General features: G+C 43.4%; 1 protein-coding gene across 1 annotated transcript in view; it reads left to right on the forward strand.

Annotated features, from left to right (window-relative positions):
- LOC147725764 (catenin alpha-2-like) overlaps window positions 1-26,230 on the forward strand; it is a 948,019-nt gene that overhangs the window by 388,545 nt on the left and 533,244 nt on the right. The window contains exon 2 of the mRNA XM_086964589.1: window positions 20,139-20,245. Coding sequence (XP_086820715.1) covers window positions 20,144-20,245 — 102 coding nt within the window. The 5' untranslated portion in view covers window positions 20,139-20,143. The remainder of the gene's footprint in view (window positions 1-20,138; window positions 20,246-26,230) is intronic.

A 26,230-nucleotide genomic window follows, 5' to 3' on the forward strand; every position in this document is an offset into this window, starting at 1 on the left:
CACAATCTCCACAGCCCTCTCATAGCTGCATCTGCCTCTCCCTTGTCTATAGCTTTTTGGCATGGTGGTGCAGCAGGCATCCCCTGCCAAGTCCCAGTTCGTGGCTAGGCTTCTGAAATGCGCCGCATCACCATTCCCCAGCGCGCCCAGACAACCAATGCGTACGCTCACGACGTGCCTTCTCTGGCGATATCAGCGCGCCCAGACAGGCAATGTGCACGTATGGCTTGTGACGTTTGAACACAGTGCACACATAGCATGCATTCACTTCCCTCCATCAAATACAGCAGATGGAGCGGCCAGGAGCATCGGGGTGACTGCAGGAGGACCACGACCTGCTCACTATGTCCCGCCAGCTTGAGTCTCTGTCGGCACACTCTGATCAGATTCACCCTCCCACCAAGGGGACCAGCCAACATCGCTTGTAGGGTTCGCTTTCAAGCACCCACTATGCTTGAGAGGTTCACTTTTGCATTCAAGCACCTCGGGACCCGGTTTATGGTCTGGGGAGGGTGGGCAGCCGACCCCGGAAAGCAGCAGGCGGTGGAGGGGATTAGGGCACGCGCTATCCATTCTCCATCTTGGACAAACCCCCTTGCTGTTTTTTTAAAGCTTTGAAAAGTACAAACATAAAAGACATTGAGTCTCTTCAGTACTGTGCCCTGTTGTGTATGGAGGGCAATCACATTTCCACCACATATGTATCGGAGTACTTGAATCCTGGCTACCCCTTCAACATTGTTAAGAGGTTCCAAATACCTAACTTTAACTTTTCTGGTGTAAAATGCCATCTCGGTAATTGCAATGCAATAGGTCTCGCAGTTGTTAGTGTTTGAGCTATTGTCATTGTAAATGGCAGTACCTTTAATTTATGTGTTTGTTTTTAAAACATAAATAAAAGCCATTGTAGTTTACAATGCCAATATGTTAAACTCTCGCAAATGCGAGACCTATTGCATTGCAAATGCTTGTTATCAAATGTAATCCATTTTTAGCAGGTTGGTGTTTTTTACAAAATTCTATTTCTCCTGTACAATATGAAACACAAAAAAGAGAGTTATAAAGTCTACGAAGGATTGAAAATTAGGGCGCCAGAATTTGCCTTAAAAAAAAAAGTCAGAACACATAATTTCAAAAGGGCATTATATTATGACAAGCTGATTTTACCATAATGCTTGGATATTATTTATTTACTTATCTGTTGTTTATCGTAATGTATATATGTATGCAGTGAAAAATTCATAATATAAAGTGCTAAAAAATTCTCTGAAAAAGTATGACTCTAGCAAGTTATTTACATAGATTTGTGGCTCAATGTGTTTTGGGCACACTACAGGTTGTTTGTGCTGCAGTAGTGCTACATGATTTACCATATGTGATTTGAACTTAATTGCACTTAAGATCTCCAGTAGAAGTTTACATTTTGAAAGACAAAATTCTAGAAGAAAAGTGAGGCAGGAAAAAATTCTAGGAGACGAATGGTCACCCGGAAGAAAATGAGGAAGGAAGACGAATATCAACAAGATCGAATCTTGATCTTTGGGAGGAGCACTTCACCATGGGGTTATACCTAGTGCCTAACAGAGGTAGGACTTTCACCTACACCCACCACCCATGTCAAAAACTCGTCATCAACTGACATCGACAGAAAACTCAACATGACCACCCAAGTCAATGCTGTCAACGCAGCATGCTTCTTTATTCTGATGATTCTGAGGAAGATTCTCAAATAACTCTTAATTAGCACCCAGAAAACCATCATGTGCATCCTGTTCACAAGCAAGCTCGACTACAGGAACACGGTGCTGGGATCAAGAAAAAACTCACCAGAAGGCTGCAGACCATTCAGAACTCAGCAGCCAGAATCACACTCAACCTCCCCATGCCATACTAATATCACCCTACACATGTAGGAGCTCCACTCTCTCACCCATACTTTCAAGGTGCCTCAACAATTGCATCTGATTTCACAATCATTTCAGAAACCTCTCCTCATCCAGACTTCTACGTGAACACTTCCTAGGCATATGGTAAACCAGATCCGATGGTCAAGTTTTCTCCTACATCACTAGAAAAGCGTGGAAGAACCTGCCTCTACACATGCGCGGCTTCTCCTCACTTCTTGAATTGAACAAGAAGCTGAAGACCTGCCTTTTTGAGTAGTACCAATAGGCCCTAGGTTAGGTAAGGCTCACACCTGCTCAGTGCTAGGATACCCCTTCTGGTGATAGTGTGCTCTAAAAATTTGCATAACATAAAATAACTTAAAGCTGGAGCTGTATTCTTGTAGTCCATCCCCAGAAATATATTTCACTTTTACACTGGTATTGTGTTGAGTCATTTCTTCAAATCAGGAACAATGTTGTACATGCTATTTCTACTATTTGCTATTTAATTACTTATGCATAAAGACAGTTAAAGCTCAACAGCGATAGATTTGTTATTTTTATATATTTTTTGACTCATCATGCTTGTCTAGCACTAATGTTCAGCGACGCAGTGGTTGCCAGGATCTCTAGCTGTGATTGTTGGCAAACCCAGAGATATCAGTGGCATTGCAATCAGGTGCTTCCGCAGTAGTGAAATCCAAGGTTCTACCAAGAGAGTTGCCCGTTCAAAAATTTCCTGAACCTCAGAAAGGTTTCTTATATGCTTAGGGATAATGTAAGCAAGTTGTAGAGGAAGGTGTCTTGTACATGTAATGTTCTACTCTTAGCACATTTTAACTATTTCTCTCTAGTTGAACCTGTGGGTTTGTGATATTAGGTATTGGGTTGGCATGGCATTAGGGTGGTCTTCCATGAATGTCAATCCTTTATTTAGTGAGGAGGCCCTGGAGTGATATCCCTGTGGGGTGTTAATTTCTATGTCTTAAACCGTATATTAAGATGGGTCTCATGATTTTACATTCTTTGGAGCTTTGCCACTAAGTTTACTGCTAAGACTCATTCACTCTTTTGATGTAATGAGTCCAGATGATTGCAGAACCAATTATGGTTGTGAGCTTTTGAGGGATTGGGTCAGAGCCAGGATTCCACAATGGGGTTATAGGTTGCAGAATGGATTTTGGCAGCACTGCCTTCACATGTTATCATCTACATCTTTGTGTCCAGCATGACTTCCAATTGATTCACTCTTAGAGGGTGACTGAAGCGAGCCCGTACATGGAGCCGAGTCACATAGATTATGGGTGGGGAAGCCATTGCCTCAAAGCGCGACAGAGGCACTTTTTTCACATTCATTGTTGGATGAGTGGACATGTGCAAACTCTTACTTTTACTAAAAATTCCTTCGAGTATTTCAAGAAGGATACATTATATTTGTATACTAGCTATCTAGCTGATATTCATGTTTTTTAGTGTCTTGTTTTCATGTTCTGCAGCTAGTTTATTGTCTGCACTCCACTATTTAATGCTTTTAAAGTAATATGAAGTCATCACCTGTAAAAAGCATAAGTACGAAATATGTTTTATAAAATACATTTTTTAATGCTTTTCACTGTTTAACCATTTACCGCTCCAAAACCCGACAAGGCAAATAAATAAATAAAATCGGGTCAATAGCTTTAAACGATGCAACAGAACATGTAATAGTGCATCCGGATATTTATTCATGTGTATTTACTTACATCCTAAATCATGGATACTTACAAACAATTTCCTAGGGACCATATTATTTGGTCTGTGATGTGACCGAGGGCTGCTTGCTGCATTGATTTCAACAGGGGGGTTTGGGGATTCGTGGATACGGTTGGTTGGAAGGTGGGTGTAGTGGAAACGAAGCATATACTTCTAGCGGAGGAATTTCCCCAATGTAAAACCGAAAAACCTGGAATTAATCCTAGCTTCGCCACTTATCCAAATTGTGTGACCCTAGTCAATTGTATTGATCTCGAAATGCATGACTTTAGGAAGTGCGCTGTACATAACCTTCTCCTGTGTTTGAAATGATAAACTATAATGTTGCTCATGGATAATAGAAACGCTGTCACCCCAAACAGTGCACATAGCAACTGACTTGCTGTTTACTTCCCCATTGGCATTGTTCTCAGGTTAGCCTGGGGGGAAAGAATGAATGTTTCTACATTTATTTTTTTAAGTATCACTTTAAAAAAATACTTCTCAATGTACTGCTACAATCTGAAGTACTAAGATGAAACAGTTCTGCATGTTGATGAAATAACTCATTTTAAATTGTTATATTTGGTATACACCTGTTACAACGCAACTTTTACAACTACCTACTGTTACAACGCAACTTTTACAACGCATACCATTACAACGCATTGCGCTGGGGGGCGCTCTAGGATAGGGAATAAGTATAATTTACTATCCAACACCTTCCCTAGTGTCCACGGGGACTGGAGTTAGAATAGTAAATTATACTTACCACTATCCAGCACCTCAAAGCGCTATGCGTTGTAATGGTATGCGTTGTAATGGTCGCGTTGTAATAGTAGGTAGTTGTAATGGAATGCGTTGTAACATGGTACATCCGTTATATTTTTACACTTTTGCTGCAAGATTTCTTTCAAAATGAAGGTATTCTTAAAGTCATGTGGTGCAGGACACCCTAGTTCCTTACTTAGGGCACTTATGAAGGTCAGGAGGACCGCATGCAGCTCTGGGCCTAGTATCACTGCCCTAAATGCATGCTTCCATGTGAAGCTGTTCACAAACACAAAATCTACAAATGAAAAGATCAGATCAAGTGAAATGTGAGTCAGTGCTGCCTCTGGCTTAATGGGTCCCCCATGAGTCATTTGTTAAATATGCTGTGCCGCTCACAGCATTAGAGTGGTTAAGACACTAAATCATGTCTGCACTTAAAACAGTTCAGCTCATCATCTCTCCCTAAAATAATGCATTCGAATTTAGCACCTAATGTGCTGTACAGTCGGTTTATCGTTGACTGCCAGCCTGTTAACTCTCAAAGGAAATGTAGGGGTAGTTTTTTTATTTTTTTTTATTTTCAGCTTTCCTGCCATCTTTAAAGGTCTGATTACAACTGTTGCACCAATTTACAAACCCAGGACAGCAGCAGCTAACTACCAATATTTGATTTTACTGGTGACCACAGGTACATGTCAGTGGACGCAGTCCTGCTTGATTATAAATGCAAGGTAATATTCTTCACTGGCACATCAGGATAGGTGCATATTGAAAATAATTCGGATTCAGAGCTGAGTTTACTATTCGTGCCTGCTATGTGTTGCGTAGGTGCAGGACTAGGTGGATGAGTCACCCTAAAATATAAATACTGGTTCACAGAGCCCATTACAAATGCAAATCGTGTTAGTCATGTACATAAGTGCTTCTGCTCCCAGAGATCTCTGCCTGAGTTAGTCAGTGTTCCTAAGGAAGGGAATGGATGAGTCGGCTTGGTCTAACTTAATGTTGTGCACACTAATACAGCTTGAATTTTGTGGGTATTCAGAAAGGATTTTAAAGCTGGAAAGTGCTCCTGCAAAGAGCAAGTTTAAACTGTTTCCTTGGTTGAAATTGAAGGAAAAATCCCTCTATTTAAGAGGGGATTTGGAGAAGGGGGTCTTTTTCACTGAGGATCATTTGCAGTCAAGAGCTAAAAGGGATTGTGAAAGCCTGCAATAAACAGGGTAGGAATAGAGCAATGGCTGCAAGGGACAGGAAAGGTAGGCAGACTAGGGGGTTTACTCGTGGGATTCTGTGAATTTGCAAGTATGTTACAAAGCACTAGGTACATTTAAGACAATGACAAGCATGACCTTTTGAGCTTCAGCCCCTGTTGGAAGGAGATATCCTCTCTATTTGGGGACCTTAGTAGGTCTGTCATGATGTATGTTCAAGAATAAATACTTTCTCGTTAACAGTCATAATCTCATCTTCCTGGCGTAGGGCCTAAAATAAACCATTCTCCTGCTTCGAACATGACTAATAGGTTCTGGAAATAGACGGGTGCTTTTTGCATTTAAGCTGCCTGGGGAGGTATACCTCAATTTTAGTTTCCTTAGGCTGTTTAACCCCTCCCCTGCTGGTGACAGAACCACTCCACCATCAGCCGTGGTCGCGCTGTGCTGATGACGGAGTGGTTCCGTCACGGCCCGCTCGGAACGCCTGCGCGGCGCGGATTCCGCGCCTGCGCTGTATGTTCTATTGAGCGGGCGGGGCCGTGATAGAACCGCTCCGTCATGAGCACAGCGCAACCGCGGCTGGTGACGGAGCGGTTCCGTCATCAGCATGCGCCCGCCACGCGGCCACCCCGCCCCCCTTAGCACTGCGGCCGAATAGCCGCCGCAGTGAAGGGCTAACTAGTTTCTTAAGAAAAACAGCTATGTGTACCACACATCAGCCATGTTTGCTACCAAGCGGGCTTTCACAAATTCTCAAAGGTCATTTTATATCAGTGTCATATTGTGTTTCTTTAAATCATTTTCGTTCTTCGGAGTTAGTTGTTTAGTTGATTTTGCTCAAGTGCACATGTACCACTTTATCTCTTTTTATTGTCTAATAGAGTTGAATTTGCTTTGTCCATGTGAAATGCCTTGAAACAGCCTGAAGGCAGTGATGCAAACGGTGACGTAGAAGAACGGCCAATTTGATGATGGATGCTAACTTCTGGTCAGTGCATGTGCAAGCAGACTTTGCACAGGTTGGAGCTGTGTGGGTCTCTTCAGAAGTAACATTGCACTGTCTGCAGTGTGTATGGTTACTCGCCAACTTTGTGAGTTAGCGCAGGCGCTGTAGTTGAAGCAGCATGGTCTCAGGAGGGGATTTCTGCCCCCTGTTTCTCTGAATCTCTCACTATCGATCTAGCCTCGTTGCGACACAGGCGTCTGTGCTTTTTTCTGTGCTGTGGGACAGGGTTGGATTGAGATTATAAATTGGCCCGGGCACGCTAAAAAAAGTGGCTCACATTTGCATATTGCCTTTCCACAAAACACTGCTTTGGCGAAGTTTTATAAATACCTGAAAACAAGTGAGGCCACTTCTGCTCAGGCCCCCCGCCCCAACTCAGTATGCACACAAATAATTGGCCGGCCCAGCGAGAGAAAGGGAGTGACACCTCTGCTCGTTGATAAAAGGGATGTTATGGACACCCATCTGCCTCCAGACTGGCGACTCAGGGCCCCACTGGGCAGCTGACGACAACTCAACACACCAGACACAGTCCAAATCGTCCCTCCAGGCTGCCAAATAAGCAGCCCACAGCTGGAACTCCCATACCCGCCCTCGGCCATTGCCCAAGTGCTCGCCTTAATATTCTGACCCTGCTGTGGGGGACTTCTACATTCCAATGGTGGCCACAGAAACTTGAGTGATGCTTTCACTATCACCCATTGTCTGGGAGCACATTGTTGAGGATGCAATGTGAAGGGTATGTGCAAAAGATTGCAATGTGCCTTGGGCAATGGCCCCAGGGGCGCAACTAGACCTGAACTTCGGGGGAGGGAGAGGAGCTAACACTTGAAGCAAGTAGGTGGGGCTAAACGTAAAGCAAGGATTAGCTCCAACACTTCAAGCAATGAGGCAGAGCTACCTCAGAGCCAAAAGGAGCAAAGAACTGTGCTTTGTAAACATAGTTTAAAACTAAAAAGTACATTCTACCAATTTTATTATGAAGCAAATTAGAACTGTTTTTAGTAAAGTTATTTCAAGAAGATAAATCTCTCACACAATTCTTTCTGGGCAAGACAAAGTTCTTATTAAATATTTATAATCAAAGGCAGGTCCAGGAAGGTGCTTCTTCCTGATTGTTGACCTAAGGCATGTTTTCAGTCTGTCTGTAAGGACATTCAGCATTTCTTTGTTTGATGCTGCACATATGTGTGCACGTCCTCAAGTATGTAACCCCGGGCGGGTAACTACTCTCCCCCGCAGAGCTTGCGTAGTTTTGCCTATTCCAGGATCCGCTGCGAACGCGGAGTTCAGGCAAAAGTTTGACTTCGTGATGGATCGTAGTTGCCGGACCCTCCACCCTCCCAAAGTTATTTAAAAAAATGAAAAGGGCACTTACCTGCCGGGTTTACCTCGGCTACCTCCTCCTTGCAATGGCTGCTCTCTCCTGCCTCCTCCTCGCACTAAATAGCCCTACCTATAAGTCTTGCAAATGCGCATGCGCACACGCAAGACGTACAACGTAAATGCCTTTTTAATTATTTTTAATTGTTTTGGGGGAGGGGAGGGCGTAGGGCGGGGTATAGTTCCACAGAGTTTTTTTTTAACTCTGTGGAATTGCACGGTGCACCACTCGGCACACTCCGCCCAGGCTTACAAATATTGAGGTTAGTGAGTTAACACACATGATGTTGGTGACTGGGTGGGCGTGACTTACAAATTACCAGTTTGATTTTTAACACACCTTCCCTTCCTCCTGATATTGAGGAAGTGCCAATTAGATGTCAATATTAATGCTTGTTACTTTGCCATGAATCTGTGCAATGCTACATAAAAACAGTTGTTGTTAGTACCTCACCTTAAGCAGCTCTTACATACTTGTGATACTCATCCTCAAGACATCTGCCTTCACCTTCAAAAAAGCACAATAAGTGTTTTTTCTGGTTTTTCCATCCAGGAAGGAAATCCTTCCTCTTTTGCAAAAACATGACTTTCTTGACAATGCCGGAATGGCTCCAACTGGCCTTTGGAGGTTGGAGAAAGGATTACATGTACAGTTGTAAATATCTACTTCAGACATTAGAGTTCTTTAAGGAAATGAGCAACAGGTATCAAATCATTTTTTTTTTGTTTTACTCCAGATTCTCGGCCCAAACGTACTCCGTGACCACATTCTCCTTCCAAAAGACTGCCATGTTTCAATTTGTCTGTTTCACGTTACAAAAGCAAGCAATTTTTCATGTACTCCGCGAGGAACCAGGGACTCTCAACAATTAAATGGACTTTCTGGTTCCCAAGTCAACAGGGGGATTCCAGATGATCATCGGTATCAGGGAAGTCAATCTATGGGTACAAAAGATTCCCTTCAAAGTGAAGACCCCACGGAGAAACCTTCCAAAGGGAGCATTCAAGTGGTGATCCATCTCCTGGATGCCTACCTTTATATTTCATAGCAGTATGCCCCCAAAAATACTGGTTCTTGTCATTTGGACGTTGCTCTGTTTCAATTGTCTTTGTCAAGATGGCGGCTCTCATTGTTTCTCTTCCCCATCTTCAGATTTGGAATATGTTCCTTTATCTGGATGACTGGCTTCTTAATGCTTCTTCTCCAGAAAGGAATTTGAAAGGAATTGCTCTTGTCTGACGCTGCAAGAATTTTTCTTGAATCTGTCAAAATGTCAGACAGAGCCATCTTGAAACAGATCTTTCATTGGAGCCCATTTCTGCACAGACATACATATGTTTAATCAGCCTGCATTTGGAGCAGAAAATTAAGGACCACACTAACACATTTACTGTCTCTCATTCAAGCTCCAGCCGACTGTTATTGAAAGTTCAGGGACATATGGACTCTTGCACCCTTGCAGTTTCTTGGGCACATTTGCATCTTCACCCACTTCAATTTCATATTCCACATCAGTGGAATCCAGAGCCTCATAACTATGGCCTGCTGATTCCTTTAGCAAATTCAGTACCTCCTCTGCACTGGTAGTTAATCCCAGAATCCTTAATCAAGGGTTTTCCACTTCATACAGGATTTCTGATGGTGCCAACAAAGGAAGTTAGTTTGTTAGGAAGAGGTACCACCTTAGAGATACTGTCAGCTTTGGATGATGGCCATTGATGTGACACAAACACTCTTCAAACTGGAGGGGTCTGTCTGCAGTATGTCGATCTCTGACACATCCAACATCAAAGGAAGCAACAAAGTGTTCTAGCACAGGCAATTTAGTGACTTTTCCTATTTGAACTGACACGTAGGGCCTCAATCAAGTTCTCTCTGTCTAGTGACCCTACATTAAGAATCTTCAGGAGATTATCCTGAAGTTTTAGGGGACTTTTGTTATCTGTGGGCCTCCCCTGAAAATGCCCAACTGCCCATGTTTTGCTCCCACTATCCCACACTAGTACCTTGGAAGGAGGATGCTTCTAGTTTTGCTTTGGCTTTGTCATCTACTCTGTGCCTTTCCTCATTGACTGTTGATCCCTCAGATACTTCTTTGAAATCGAGACGAAGCATCGGATGTTGTCTAGTGAGTCCATTCTGGCTATGCATGTCCAAGTTCCCCTTTTTTCGTCCATGTCCGATCTTTCAGTTTGGAAGCTCCCTCTGTTTCCCTTTCTCCTCCTCTTCCAGGTGTGTTTTGAGTAGGGTGTCTGCCTCTCTTTCTGAATGTGGAGTTTGAAGAAATCGGTTTGCAGAACAGCAGACTCACAAAACATTTTAACAGGGCAACTACAATCAAAATCTAGATGCCCTTTTATCATAAAAATCCTTTCTTGGCACTGCAAATCTTTCCAATATTGGAATACAACTCTCTCACTCTCCTCTATTCAATGTACACTCCTTTCTGTGTTACAGTTTTACTTGGAGGGTTTTCAGAAGAATCTTGCTATCCCCATCCTAAGGACACAATAGGCAGCAATTTGACCTTTTCAAACTGAGAAAGTGGCTGGATCAGTGATTCTACACCTCTGAAGGATGATGAGCTTATTTACTGAAAGACCTTATATCATGTTGTAAACCCAGTATTAATAGCACTTTATTGTTGATTTCGCCTACTTACTCATTATGAAATACGTATAATATGTCCTTTTGTAATTGTGATTTTAAATATGAAATGTTCAATGTATTTTATATGTGTACTTTTATGGTTTGAAATAAAACCGAAATAAAGTCTCAATTGAATTGAATTGACCTTTTCAAGATCCTTGGATCAGTTTGTGTGACAAGGAGGTTCTGCGTTCCCATGTCCTGAAAGGTTTTTCTTCTCTTGTTCTATGTTTAGGCTTTCTTTTTCTCCTTGGGTCTTGCATCTGATGTTAGAATCAATACGGATATCCCAATTTGAAGCCTTATCTTCTGTTGATCTTAAATTTATGATAATGACGTTTACCTGTTCAACTCATCGGAATTGGTGAGCTCGCTTTTCTTATTTCATGATGACCTCCCTTCCTGAAAATCCTTAAGGATGGTTTTGTGCTTTGTCCAGATCTTGTAGTTCTCCCCAAGGTAGCAATCTTAGCTCATATAGATACAGAGATTGTTTTGTCCGTCTTTTTCCATTTCCTTCTTTTTTTCTGGGTGGGGAAGTCTTGCGTTCCATTGGCGTATAAAGGGCAATTTTGACTTATTTGGAATGTTCTAAAGTGTTTATCTGATCATCTTCTCGTAGCTTTTATAGGAGTTTGAAAGGGGTGAAAGGATTCTGCCTTCGCCAATAGTCCTTGGCGTGTACTCCCTTTCCCTTAGCATCTCCAGAATAGATACACATGTGATGTGGCTACCTCCTTGGTGAAACTCCAGGGTTTTCCTTAATCTGAAATGTGAAGAGTGGCTACTTCAGTCTCTTCCACACCTTTGTACAACAGTGCAGGCTACACAATCAATCCTTTGAAGATTGCTCTTTTAAACGGGGCATACATAGTTCTGTCCTGCCTTAAATTGTGTATGTCACCACATACTGTGTGCATATTATCTTATGTTATAGGTTGAAGGCTGGTTTTTGGCTTTAGTTTACCTCCTGTGATGATGAGGATGAGAGATGTAGAGGTAATGTTTGGATTACTCACTAATACTCTTCCTTACTCCTAATCCTAATCATTTTCATCACACACAATATTAAAAGCCCAGCATTCCTTGACGTCAACTTTCGAATATAGCTTGAATAAGTCAGAGCGTAGGGAAGCTATCCCTTTTGTAGTACCCACTAGAGTAGTTGTGGTCTGTCTTTTCAACGTACTGCTGAGTACTTACTCTCTATACACAGACTTGCCTAACATTTACTGATTGTAATGAGAACCATTCGGATCAGAAGTAATGAAAATTACTGGTAAGTAATTTTCAAATTAGTAATTCTGCCATATAACGCTATGTGCAAATGGTAGAATAATTCCCATGTAGACCACACACCCTAAGAAAACCAATGCAGCTTGGATTGGTCTGATTCAACATTTCTGTTATAGTTCTGGAAATTGTATTTTTGATTTTATGCAGTCTGTCACTTTGGTCTTCTTCCTGGTTAACATTAAATTGACCTCTTGTTAGAGACATGCATAATTAATTGGATGTCACAGTGTAATCAGTGGTGGCTTCTTGTCAGAAGCAGATTAGCTGCAGTTACACAGTCTGAAAATCGAATATACTGCACCCTGGCATCCCTGGTCAGGTGTGGAAACATAACTGGAATTGCCAGAAGAAAAGCGGGACACAGTTAACTGTGAGATGTTATGTATGTTCCAGCATTTGGGTAGTGTAGTTGCACCATTTATATGGCCTCATAGTGCTTTTAAATTCTGGTGTGTGTATGTGTCTGTGTGTGTGTGTGTGTACGTAGAAGTTTGTGAATTGCTGACTGCAACCAGGGCTGGAAGAACTTAATGGTTTTCTCATTCTGACTTCTATTTGAGGGCCCTGAACTACATCCATCCTGCCAAGCTCATTAGAAAACTTCCTTTGCTCATCAGATAATTCATTGGTGAGTGGGCAGGTTAAAAAAGACCAGGAATTTCAGGAAAGTAGCAGTGTGCTGGAAAAATACATGCTGCACACAAGTCTACAGCACCATACACATTCCTTGTGCTCACAATTGCATAGGTAGGCCCATTCACTGGGGTTCCGTGGAGAAGACGGGGTTGGTGTACAGGGCAGTGCCAGTAACAAGCTGTATCTCCCATGTGAGACTGATCTGAAGATGGCACACAGGAGGAAAAGAATTTGAATTTGAATTTAAAAACATTTATATAGCGCACTAATACCAAGCGGTTTCTTGGCGCTTTAGGATTGCGAGGGGGATGGCAGGAGCGGAGGGAATCAGACCTTGTAGGCTTGGGCAAAGAGCAGAGTTTTAAGACCCTTCCGGAACTCTATGTAGGAGGAAGTCAGTCGAAGTTCGGTCGGGAGGGAGTTCCAGAACGCAGGAGCGAGGACTGCAAACTTTGTTCCTCCGGCCTTTTTCTTGCGGAAACGGGGGGTGGTCAGCAGGGCCTGATGGGAGGAACGGAGCTCTCTGCCAGGTAAGTAGGGTTTGATGGCGGAGCAGATGAACTCCGGGGCGGTGCCCATTTTGGCCTGGAATGTGGTACAGCCGAGTTTGAACAGGGCTCGCTCTTTCACCGGCAGCCAGTGCAGTGCCTGCATTAGGGGGGTAACCCGATGGAATTTAGGCAGGCCGTGAATCAGGCGGGCAGCCTGGTTCTGCACTAGCTGCAGACGGCGAATGGCGTAGGCTGGGGCGCCATTGTAGATGATATTACCATAATCAAGGCGCGAGAGCACCATGGCCATCACTATGACTTTTAACGCAGGCAGAGAGAAAAAGCGAGAGATCTTCCTAATAGTTCTAAGGGAAAAAAAACAGGAGGAAACAACTGAGGAAACCTGTGAGTGAACGGAAAGTGAAGAATTGAGAAGAATGCCAAGGGTTTTGACCTTGGGAACAGGAAGCGGAGGGACACCAAGTGAGGAAGGCCAGTGGGAGGGGGACCAGGGACTGCAACCACCTCCGGTCAAGACTAACTCCGTCTTGTCTGGATTGAGTTTGAGGTGGTTGCAGTTCATCCAGTCCTGGATGAACAACATGACGGACTGGACGTTCAGGGAAGAGGAAGGGGAATGGGAAAGGTTGAAAATTAGCTGGAGGTCATCGGCGTAGTTAAACACCGTGACCTCGAGCTGCTGTAACATAAAAATTAGGGGGTAGATGTATAAATTAAACAAAAGAGGGGAAAGTGAGGAACCTTGGGGGACTCCATAAGCAACCCTGCGGGGAGCAGCGGTGAAACCAGCTAGATGAACCGCCTGAGCCCTGAGAGGATGGAGTAGAGAAAGGTGGGAGAGGTAGCATCAAATACCAAAACATATGCATGGTACAGTACAACAGGAACATCAACACCCAAATACACATTATTTAAGCCAGTATTTACATGGGATGAGAGAAGCATTTGGGCTGGGTAGAATGTCTCTTTTATTATCATTAGCAGTAGAACCTAAGGGCAAATGTACTATTATTTCACGCAGTGCAGCAATGAAAGTTGATGTGCTGTGCTGCGTTGCGTGAAAGGGAGACGCATGATGGCACTATAGCTACCAAGATATGGCACTGCTGCTCTCTTTCCATGACTGGTCAGCACTCAAGCTACTTAGTGCCTGCACTCACCTTTGCATCATAATATAAAGGTGTATGAGTAGGATTAGCATGTATTTTTGTACTGCAAAAAATGCTCTTCCAGTGCTAAACACTATGGCCCAAATTCACAAAATTTTCATTCGGCCTGAGAACTTACTGCATTAGGTCAGGTGAAAGGGAGGGAGCGGAAATGCACCATATTTACTTACATATGGCACATTTCTGCTCTCTCTTGCACTGGGTCACTTGAGATGGCCAACCCAGGCACCTTTGCACCACAACGCAAGGGTGCCTATGTTTTGGTTGGAATAGTTTTTGTGCAGGAAGTGATACCTTCCTGAACAAATGTATTCTTAAAGGTCTATTTATCTTTGTCTTTTGTGTATGTGTGTGCTGCAGAATGCACCACACATGCATAGAGGAAGTAACAAAGAGAAATAAAGATATTTCTCTTCGTCATGACAGCCTACGATAAGTGCACCATTTTCTTGCAAGCCCAGGTTCACAGACTTTAGTAAATCTGGTTTTGTGTCAAAATACATGCATGAATGCACCAAAATGCAGATGCTACACTCCTGCCTCTATACCTGCCTGACCCAGAATATATGCGTTGATTGAGCTACTTGTGGATTTTTTTCCTTTACGCTATGCAATTTGTTTTTTTTGTGGCTTTGTAAATCCCGAAATACATTTTGCGTTGTGGCTGCACTAAAAAAGTGCTGCGCCCACGACGCAAAATATCTGAGGCTACATTTATACTGACTTGAAAACTTTTATCTATTTGTATGTGTGCTCCACAGTGCAGTAGAAATACAAAGTTTGGAAAGTTTTTAGCAATAAAACATTTCTCCTACTTTGTGCTTATCTCGATGCGGTGTAATATTTTGGTGCAAGGCCCTATCTAGCATTGGTAGTAGAGAGGGCTTTGCTTTAAAAAGAAATGGTGTTAGAGTGACATAAACTAAGGCGAAGCTACACAAACTATTATTTTGGGTTACCTTTAGGGATCTTTCCAGTGGAAACAGGTTGTGCACTGAAAAGTAGGAAACAGACTCATTAATATTTCACGCAATGTAGCTCAGCAATCAAATTAAAATATGGCCCTGCTGCTCTCTTCTAAAGCGGTGGCCCATGTTCAAGCTCTCTACTTCATAGAGCTTTGTATAAAAACCATGAGTGGTAACATGGGAATGCCCATGTACCACAGATAATATGCCCCCTTGATGCAAATTTGTGCATTGCTCTATTTGCATTACTTTTTAAACAGTATTCCAGTATCAAAAAAAGGGTTTGTGCATGAATGTATACAGTTTACCAACAATTTCTGTGACCAGTGCCAAGTGTTAATAAATCTGGCTTGTGTGACCCTAGTGCTGTGGTACTCAGACTGTGGCCCGCGGGCCACCAGCAGCACGGTAGACCTTCCTTGGAAGCCTGCAGAACTTGCAGGTAATGTACCAATGGCCCTCAGAGAGAGAGAGAGAGAGAGCGAGAAGAGAGAGAGTGGAGAGAGAGAGTGGAGAGAGAAAGAGTGAAGAGAGAGTGGCGAGAGAGAGTGGAGAGAGTAGAGAGAGAGCGAGAGAAAGAGAGAGAGAGAGACTGACTGAGAGAGAGACTGACAGAGAGAGACTGACTAGCTGGGCGAGAGAGACTGACTGACAGAGAGGGAGACTAACAGAGAGAGAGACTAACAGAGAGAGAGCCTGACAGAGAGGGAGACTGACTGACAGAGAGAGAGACTGACAGAGAGGAGAGAAACTGACTGACAGCGAGAGAGAGACTGACAGAGAGAATGACAGAGAGACTGACTGACAGAGAGAGACTGACAGAGAGAGACTGACACAGAGAGAGCGACTGACTGGGAGAGAGAGACTGACTGACAGAGAGAGAGACTGGCAGAGAGGAGAGAAACTGACTGACAGCGAGAGAGAGACTGACAGAGAGAGAGACTGACAGAGAGAATGACAGAGAGAGAGACTGACTGAGAGAGAGACTGAAAGAGAGAGACTGACTGACAGAGAGAGAGAGAGACTGACTGACTGACAGAGAGAGACTGACTGACTCAGAGAAAGACTGACTGACAGAGAGAGAGAGAGAGACTGGCAGAGAGATAGACTGACAGAGAGACTGACAGAGAGATAAGGTGGCTGAGAGAGACACTGACAGAGAGGAACTGACTGAGAGAGAGACTGACTGGCTGTTACATTTTCTATATACATGCCTCTTTAAATGCCATTAGAATCGCCTGTTAGGTTTGTGCTGCATCCTTTATTATGCATTCTAAATTCCAGGCAGATTACCCTAGACTTTTGACTGAGCAACTTGTACTTTTCTTTACTCCTTAATTAAATCTATTTTTTATATAAAATATATTCTCCCTGCTTTATTTGTCAACTTTATTACACTGACTGAGAGAGAGACTGACAGAGAGAGACTGACTGACAGAGAGAGATTGATTGAGAGAGAGACTGACTGAGAGAGCAACTGACAGAGAGAGACTGACTGGGAGAAAGAGACTTACTGGCAGAGAGAGAATGACTGACAGAGAGAGACTGACAGAGAGAGAGACTGACTGACAGAGAAAGAGAGACAGACAGAGAGAGACTGACTGACAGAGAGAGACCGACAGAGACTGACTGACATAGAGAGACTGACTGACTGACAGAGAGACTGACTGACAGAGAGAATGACTGACAGAGACTGACTGACTGATAGAGAGACTGACTGATAGAGAGAGAGAGACAGAGAGACTAACATAGAGACTGACAGAAAGAGAGAGAGACTAACAGAGTGAGACTGACAGGGAGAGAGACACTGACTGACAGAGAGAGAGACGAGACAGAGAAAGACTGAAAGAGAGAGAGAGACTAACAGAGCGAGACTGACAGGGAGAGAGAGACTGACTGACAGAGAGAGGGACAGACAGAGAGAGACTGACTGACAGAGAGAGACTAACAGAGCAAAACTGACAGGGAGAGAGACACTGACTGACATAGAGAGGGGCAGACAGAGAAAGACTGAGAGAGAGACTAACAGAGCGAGACTGACGGGGAGAGAGAGACTGACTGACAGAGAGAGGGACAGACTGAGAGAGACTGACTGACTGACAGATAGAGACTAACTGACTGACAGAGAGACTGACTGACAGGGAGAGAGAGTGACTGGCTGAGGGAGAGACTGACAGAGAGAGACTGACTGACTGACAGAGAGACTGACTGACAGGGAGAGAGAGTGACTGACTGAGGGAGAGAGACTGACAGAGAGAGACTGACAGAGAAAGAGACTGACTGGGAGAGACTGACAGAGAGAGAGAGAGACTGACTGACTGACAGAGAGTGAAACTGACTGACTGACAGTGAGAGAGACTGACAGAGCGAGACTGACTGACAGAGAGACTGTGATGGAATAGGGGTCAAAGTGAGTATGAAGCTATGCAATGCCTCTTAAGATTGCTATTGTCTACTCATACAAATGTATTATCAAAATATGCTCCTTGTAGTTACATCTGATTTTGAAATACAGCATTGTCACATTGTCTAATGTTTTTAAACAGGTTTGATTTTTTTTACTCCCCCACCCCACTGACCCCACCCTTACCGGTGCGGCCCTCGGCCACAAACCACACTGTAATTTTGGCCCCCGGCAGAAAGTTTGTGACTACCCATGCCCTAGTGCATCTTTTCTTGCGTTCACTTTCTGTTTATTTTATTTATTTATTTTTTTTTGTGTTGAAATTTTTTATTAGAAATTTGAAGACAGAAGTACAGATGCAAATAATGATACATAGTAAAATCTTTGGTAAGTAAAAAATAGTACAGATGAAGAAAAGTACTACACAAAATATAATAAATATAAGAATATAAAAATAACGTATAGTCCATAATCCTAAATGCAATGATGATGAATGATTATAAAAAGATTATAAAATAAGTATAAGATGAAAGGAGAATGAAGGAAAGGAAAAAAGAATGGAAAGAAGAGAAAAAAAAAATCGAAAAAAAAATATCACTTTCTGTTTAAATCCTGCCTTGTATTGTGAATGGCTTCAAAGCCTAAAAGTTAAATCATTATTATCAGTTAAGTTCCAATTTTATACACATACTTTTTTTAGCTTGGAAGGCAAAATCCTTTTCATGCTTAATCTGCCCCTCTCTTGATTACACACTGATGACAGTTTGCATTTTGGGCCTCTTGCTGTAAAGTGTGACGGTGGACCCCTGCTATGTTTTTGCAGATTAGGTGGGAAGTCTTTATAGTGGCTATACCCCATGCTGTTCTATCCAGATGAACTTCAGGTAGCCTTGATGGTTACCTTTCAATGAGACTGAATAGGCAGTGGGAACGCGGAAGCAGGGGTCCCATTCAACAAATTAAAAACAAAACATAGCCTCATGAGCCAGTAAATGGCTTTTGAAAGGACGGTAAAGGAAGGTGCAGACATAGGATAAAACTGGGTTTGCGGCCATGTCGTCATTACATGTTCCATGCTGCAGCAGCCTGGGCTGTGAAGATGATGGAGGGGGAGGGGCTAAAGCCCTTCTTGCCCAATGGGTATTCCGATGATAACATCTTTACACTTGTGACTGCACCATAGTACAGATACCAATATTCTGTGAAAGGTGTTTCTCATAGGTCTACAGGAGTGTGGGTTCCAAGTACATCTCAGAGACGTCCACTGGGGAGGGGAGGCACAGACTTCACCGCTCTCTGGTGTTTCTACACCCCCTTTCCAAAGACTAGCTCATCTGCCTTCAGTGAAAAGAGCAGCGGCTTGAACAGCTGCTTAGTCTGTCACTACTGCACCTCCTCCTCCACTGCATGCAATAACATGGGCAGTTATCTCATGAAGTGTACTGGGCACTGGGTCTTAGTTTATACTGTGCACACTGGGTGTGGTTGTGCACCAACACTGACTCAATCAATCAATTAATCAATCATTTGTAAAGCGCACTACATACCCGCGAGAGTCTCAAGGTGCTGGGGAGGGGGATGCCGCTACTGATCGAACATCCAGGTCTAGAGTATCCTCCTGAAGGTCAGCAGGTCTTGGGTCTGTTGTGGGTTCAGTGGGAGGGTGTTCCATGTCTTGGCGGCGAGGTGGGAGAAGGATCTCCCACCGGTGGTTGTTCCTCGAATGCAGGGGATGGAGGCGAATGAGAGGTCGGCGAGCGTAGCTGGCGGATGGGGGTGTAGAAGGAGAGCCGTCTGTTGAGGTAGGCTGGGCCAGTCTTGTGGAGTGCCTTGTGTGCGTGGGTGAGGAGCTCGAAGGATATCCTTTTGTTGACTGGGGCTATGCAACCTATGTGTAAACAGGGACATGTTTGCAAACGTAGGCAAATATCCATAGACCATCCCACTCTGCATAAGAAGACCTCTTTGCTGCAACGCACATATGCACCTCCGTACAAAGGATTTACCCCTGAAGTGAGTTGTCACTGCACAAATAGCAGAAATACCTACAAGCATTTTAAGAACAGCCACCTTTTAAGGCTCATTTCTTCCCATTCTTGCGCTGCTGAACACAGAATGGACTTAGTGATAACAACATTCATGTTTCTTTTTTTCTCCAAATAAGGCATTTGCATGGGGATACAAGTGAGATTCATTAAGGACAGGATCTTTCTCTCATTTATAATGTAATATGAACATTTTCACACATGGTCTTTGTGCATTCATTTATACAAAGGCCTATTACATTTTTCTGAAAAGTACTATGCTCATTCAATTAACCTCTATTAACTTAAAATACATTTCTGTTGTCTATATATACGTTTAACGTATTAAGATAAGAATAAAAGGCAATACAGGTGTTTTATAATCAATAATACAATTTTCATTTGTATATGGAAAATATAATCTAATACAAATTTATTATTGCTTTCAATTGTATATTAAAATATTCCTTTATACTTTATAGGGAGTATGACTTCAGCAACATCACCAATCATTCTGAAATGGGACCCAAAAAGTTTGGAAATCAGAACACTCACAGTGGAAAGATTATTGGAACCGCTGGTGTCACAGGTAAGTTTCATTATATACATTTTGAATTTAGGTAAATTTGTGTTGGACTTCCCATAAGCATACAATTTCTTTAGGTATCTACAAAAGTTTGAAGTTAGGAGCATAATCATTTTACATTGCTACCTATATGATTGTTTTTATAGAGGAAGCAACATACATATGGCACAATATATTATATATTAATGGCCACTTTTGAACTAGAATTACACAAATTTGTTAAAGTGTAAACCAGTTATACCATACACCTATATCAATCAATCAGGGAATTGTGAAGCACGCTACTCGCCTTAGATGGTCTCAAGGCACTGGGGGCGGGGGTGCAGCTCAGAGTTAGCAGGAAAACCAGGTCTTAAGGCTTTTCCTTAAGGTGTGCAGAGTAGGGGAGCGTCTGATGTTGACCGGGAGCTCGTTCCTTACATAAGTACAGAGGGAGCTCGGTACTTATGTACAGATTGTGTGATAAAACAGTCTGCAAGACTTATATTTAAAGACAGATGTATGTTTACAGTAGAATGATTTTAGCCATGTTGATTCGCACCCCATTAATTCAGTTGATCACAGTGTAGCTCACTCAGCCTGGCATCTGCTCACGGGTAGTAGCACTGCGGCAGAGGGGTCAAACTAAATTAATATGATTTGTTTTAACAAGTTTCTCGCTATATACTGCATGCGTAAATTGTGTTTCATTTTCTTCTGGCTGGCTTTTGGGAGCATATGTGAGGTCCAGTTGAACATATGTGAGTTCTTTCATATATAAATTAATTAGGCATATTTCCGTTATACGGCCTTAATGAGATTCATGCTTTGAGCTGCCCTGCTGGAAGGGTTAAGTGGTCTGCTGCCCTATCTGCCAGATCAGTGTACCATGAACACAATTGCCTCACCCTAGACAAAATTTACTTTTCCTAGCAGTGGGTGGAAGTGGAATCTCCCTGTTAGCAATGGCTCCCATTAAATTCATTTGAAGGTTCTCTCATATGCTGTGCCGCTGATTCCGGTCACCCAAGGAGGATGGTTTAATGTTTGAGAGAATATAAACCAGTACCTGGTAGCCAGAGCTTTGGTCAGAGGAGAGATTTGCTCCCATTATATGGAGGGAGCTGCCATCTTGAACATCTCCAAGAGTCTACCTCAAGAATGATGTAAGCAGTGCACTTTGTCCTGTGAGTGACATTGTGACGCCACCAGGTTGGATGGGTGCACCACCAATAGAAAGAAACTCATCCTTTCTTTATACACTCTTCCCCGGAGGACTGAGAAGAGGACACCCAAGAGGGAGGTTGATCTACCACATGTGGGTTGTACTGTGTGGATTTTTTCAATGGTTAGTGCATTAGCTCACTGATTCTCTCCCAGACCAGTAGAATGTAGAGTTACTGGAGACCCTGAAGGAGGGGCGATCCTATATACATCTTGTGAGCAGCATTTCAAGCATAGCCACGGGAGCCCAGAGCCAAGGCACAGATCCAGCAGATAATAAATGTCAGGCGGGATCTCCCAAGGTCTGCTGAGGACAGGTGGGTGTTACTGAGGGGCCATAAGTGTTTGAAACAGAATCCCCACACACAAGGTGGGGGACCATCATCACACCTTCAAAAGCCTCCTGGCTTGGGATATGGCCCTATGTAAGGGAGATCCCGGATAACATGATCCCCCCGTTACCTCCTGTGCAGTCACAAAAGTGATAATTTTTTTGCCCAGCCCTGGGAGTATTTGACCCTGTGTACCCTAAGTGATTGCTAAACAGCATTGTGTAAAAAGTTTTGATCATTGGTAAAATTTATATTTTTCCGTGTTTGTTGAAATATTGTCAAAGCACATAGATTGACGAATGACTATGTTACAAATTCAGTGGTAAAACCTATGAGATTATAGTTTACCATGTACCCACTTTTTATCAAAGTCAGCAGGACTCTTTTTAACGTAGTGAATACCATTCGCACAGTCCAGTAGACTTGTCTTTTTTGAATTGCATATATTGTAATGGTTTGTTTTAGGAACATAAATGGTTTATTGTTGTTTTGGGTGTTAGGATCTGCTGGTGCAGGAATGATTCAAGGTGCATCAGAACTATGAGGTCTAGTTAAGATTTTGGGGATATAGTGGCACTGAGACCTTGTTGTGGGGTACATGTTGTGCACCCAAATGAGTTTGTGAAACCCTTTTAGCAAGAGGTCCAGTTGTTTTTTCCACCTACCGTTTTGAAATGTTTGTAATATTGAGCATAGTATTTAGTTGTATTTGTGCTTTTCTTTTTTAAAAGAAAAAAGGTCTGACTGGACAGGGAAGTGTTGAGTAACATTTGATGTGTTCCTGAGTTCTAAGGTCTCATCCCTCAGCACCTCCCTCAGTCTTGAGCTGTTCTTCCCCACTACCCGGAGTCAGGTACTAAAAAGGGTTCTTGACTCTCACTTTGAGAGTTTGCAGTACAAGGGCCAGGGAACGCTAGAGGCAAAGGACCCCAGTTGACACAGTTGAAGCATAGCATCATCTTATTGTCCTTAGACGAATGTGGAAGAATTACGGAAGTGCCATGGGGGCGTATCAGGTGCATGCACCCGCTTTGCGTTCCCAGGGGGTACTTTGCTTTTACAGAAGGGGCCGCAGCCCCTTGTGTTCCCCTTCTGTAATACTGATAGTGGTGATGCACACAAAGTGCCAGCGCTATCATCAGAGGGTGTCCTTTCATTTGCATTTGCATGTGGCCCCATGCAAATGAGGGAATCCCTTTGCCCCTGTGCCTGCGCTGAATCATACATGTGGGTGAACAGGCAAAGAAGCTATCCGGAGGTGCCCACTGATGGCCCTCTGACCGTGGGAAAGGGGTCACATGGACCCCAAACATCCCCTTGCTGGCGTTTGCAGTAATTCATTGCACATGCCACCAAGGGGAGGGACCCTTCAAAGTGCAGGAGGGTTCCCGTCTGCACTCTTAAACATGGAGCTGCTTCAAAGCAGCCGCTCCAATTTTCACATGAATGCGCTGTCCCCAGGGCAGTGTGAGTTCACAACTGCCTTGCAGGCAGCACATTCATCCTCAAACAGTGCATTTTCGTTGTTTTCAAAGGTGCTCCCGGTGCAAACAAAGAAAATGCACTGTATCTGTGATACAGCCCTGGCGTAGATTTCTCACATAAGTCATATCTGAGTTAAAATTCAATCCACCTTTAGGCTGCTGTATTCATGCACTTCTGTAAAGGGTTAACTTGACAAATTCGGACAGTGCTTGCAGGCACATGATATAAAGAAGGCTGAAAGTTGAATTGGTTGTTATGGTGCACTTCTGATGTGGTCTGGAAAATCTTGAGTGGAGCAGTTTTCTTCTCCATGCAGAAGGGTGTCAGTGTGCACCTCAAACATTACCTTAAGAAACATAATGGTTTGACCTCAAATGACTTGCTTCAGCAAAAGTATATGAAACAGAAGTGAAACGTGGATGCAGGTCAAAGCATCGATTAAACAGTGTGCAGTTTGGTCTTGCATTTTCCTTAACCCCAACCCTTTATTCTCGTATCGTTTTAGGCACCTGCAACCCTATAGGGACAAACAGGCATTTAACATTGGAACATTATCAGTAAGCGAACACAGTTCAGTTTCTTTCATTGCTTTATCCATCGATTTAGTGCACATGCCTACTAGGTGTGAGCCCCTCTGCACAAAAGGTGGGCACAAAATGAGTAAAAGGTGTCCTAAATAGGGAGTGTCATTACTGGAGTTTCCATTTTCAAGGCTCACCAAATGTGTATCTTCAGTTTCAGGGGTCACTTAGGTTCAGGGTCCCACCAACTATGAACTAGAATTGGCATAGCCAATATGTCTCGCTTTTAGGATGTTATAAGTATTTACTTATGCAGCACAATATCTTTGGTGTAACAACATCAACTGTTGCATGGCTAAACAGTTATAAGATCCCAAAGGCGAGACCTATCGGCTATGCCAATGCTTATTTCACTTCTAGAGAGAGGCCCTGGGCGCTTTGCCAAAGCTCAGTACCAGTGATTGTCTTATTGATTCACCTGGATCTGCAGCCTCCCTTTCTTCACTTATTTGTTTAGCTTTAATTAACAACATCAATGCTCTTGGGCTACTTCAAGGGCCTGGGACAGGTGTGATGCTAGTCAGGATGGTGGTGTCTATCATGCATGTGTGAATAGCAGGGTACCTGTGACACTCCCATTACATCAAGAGACCCACCCAAGCTCTCATCACACAGTTCTACCTAAAAACCATACAGCAGAAACAATCTAGTCAAGTCAAAATAGTTTATTTCTAAGAAATACATTCTTAGTGAAATATTACATAAATGAGTGGAGAAAGGGTAAAGGCAAAGGATGAGCCTGTTGAAGGACGAGTATGATGAGAAAGGAGGGTGATCAGAAAGAAGCGTGATGACCAAGTGATCAGTGGTGGGCGAAGGACCAGAGAAGGAAGATGAAGAGACTGGAGAAGATTGATAGAACAAAAGGGACAAGTGGGCAGAGTGAATGTGAAACAGAGGGTGACAGGACTGGGAGGGACTAGTGGGAAAGAGAATGTGAAAGAGGCAGCACTATGCCAGTCAGAATTTTGGCACAACAGTTCAAAATTGAGTCACTCGCATTAGCTGTGCATTTCGCCCCCCCCCCTTAAAATACATTCTGCTCAAGAAACTGACAACCAATTATTTGTTGAGAAAATAGCCACCGAATGAGAAGTCCATTTGTCAACCTCAGTGGCTGTACAGTTGACACAGTGGGCAGCTACGAGATGAAACAGGCCCAAATTTGCTGTTTGGTTGATTCTTCTGAAGTTGCCAACTTTGTTTGCTCTTCCAAACGTTATCACAATGTTTGGAGCAAATGAACAGCAGTAGGCACCATCCACAACTTTAAAGCGCTGTGTAGCTCCATACTATGTCTGTAAAATACACTTTGTAGATCTTGCGCCTGCTCATGAGCATGCTGTATATAATTCAGGCCTTTGTGCTGCCACTGTTCAGTGAAGAACATGTCCAGGACAGTAGGAGAGTAAGTCCTGATTATGCACACATGCGCACCCTCACAGGTACACTCACACATGCTTGTACTATAGCAGATCAAGCTTCCATCACATACACAAAATCATTATTCAGTATGCAGTAAAGGTGATGCTGACAGTGAGGTGAAGAGAGAGGAGGATGAGGTGGAGTGAGGAGAATGAGGTGGAGAGAGGAGAAGGTCAGCAGGAAAAGGAGAGAACTCATCGTTAGGAGAGTTAAGGGGAGCAGGTGGAGGGTGGAGGGTGAGGTAGAGAGGGTTGAAGATAGCAAGAAAGAAAGGGAAGAGAACAAGAATGTTGAGTCAGAAAGATAAAGGAGGATGGGGCAGAGAGTGAGTTGAAGCTAGCAGTAGGAGGCCCAGCAACAATGGTGAGAGTGAGAGAGAAGGGGCAGGAGGATATAGAAGGGTGAGTGGAGGAATAGGAAGTTGATGCAGTGAGAGTATGGTGAGTGGAGTGAGTGACAGGTTACGTGGAGAGAGAAAGTTGAGGTATAAAGAGGGAGAGAAAGCGGTTGTGGTAGAGGGAGAGAGGAGGCCAATGCTAGCAGAAGGGAGCGTGAAGTGGATAGCAAGTGTGCAAGGCAGAGAAAAATAAGGTGAGGTGGAGAAAGAACAGGCTGAGATGAGAGGAAGCAGAGGGTGAGGAGCTCAGGATGAAGTGGCGAGCGAGGAGTGTGAAGCAGAGAGTCAAAGGACAGTGAGGCAGAGAGAGCAGATGAGATAAACTACATGAGTACAAAACACCAGAAATACAGAGAAAAACTAGTAGCACAACCCGGACAGTAGAGACTTTAGGCCGGTGCAACCAGTGCAGCTACACCTGGTGATCACCTTGTGTGGTGGAGAGGCACTGTGTTTAAAAATAACTTATGGGTTAAAAGCACAAGCAGCAGAGTTCACTGTGTGTCCAGCAGTTTTCAGGCAACTATAAAAATGTCAAGTTGACTCTTATGACTGTTTGCGTTGG

The sequence above is a fragment of the Lissotriton vulgaris genome, chromosome 3_2 (assembly GCF_964263255.1).
Source record: "Lissotriton vulgaris chromosome 3_2, aLisVul1.2, whole genome shotgun sequence".
In the NCBI taxonomy this organism is placed as follows: Eukaryota; Metazoa; Chordata; class Amphibia; order Caudata; family Salamandridae; genus Lissotriton; species Lissotriton vulgaris.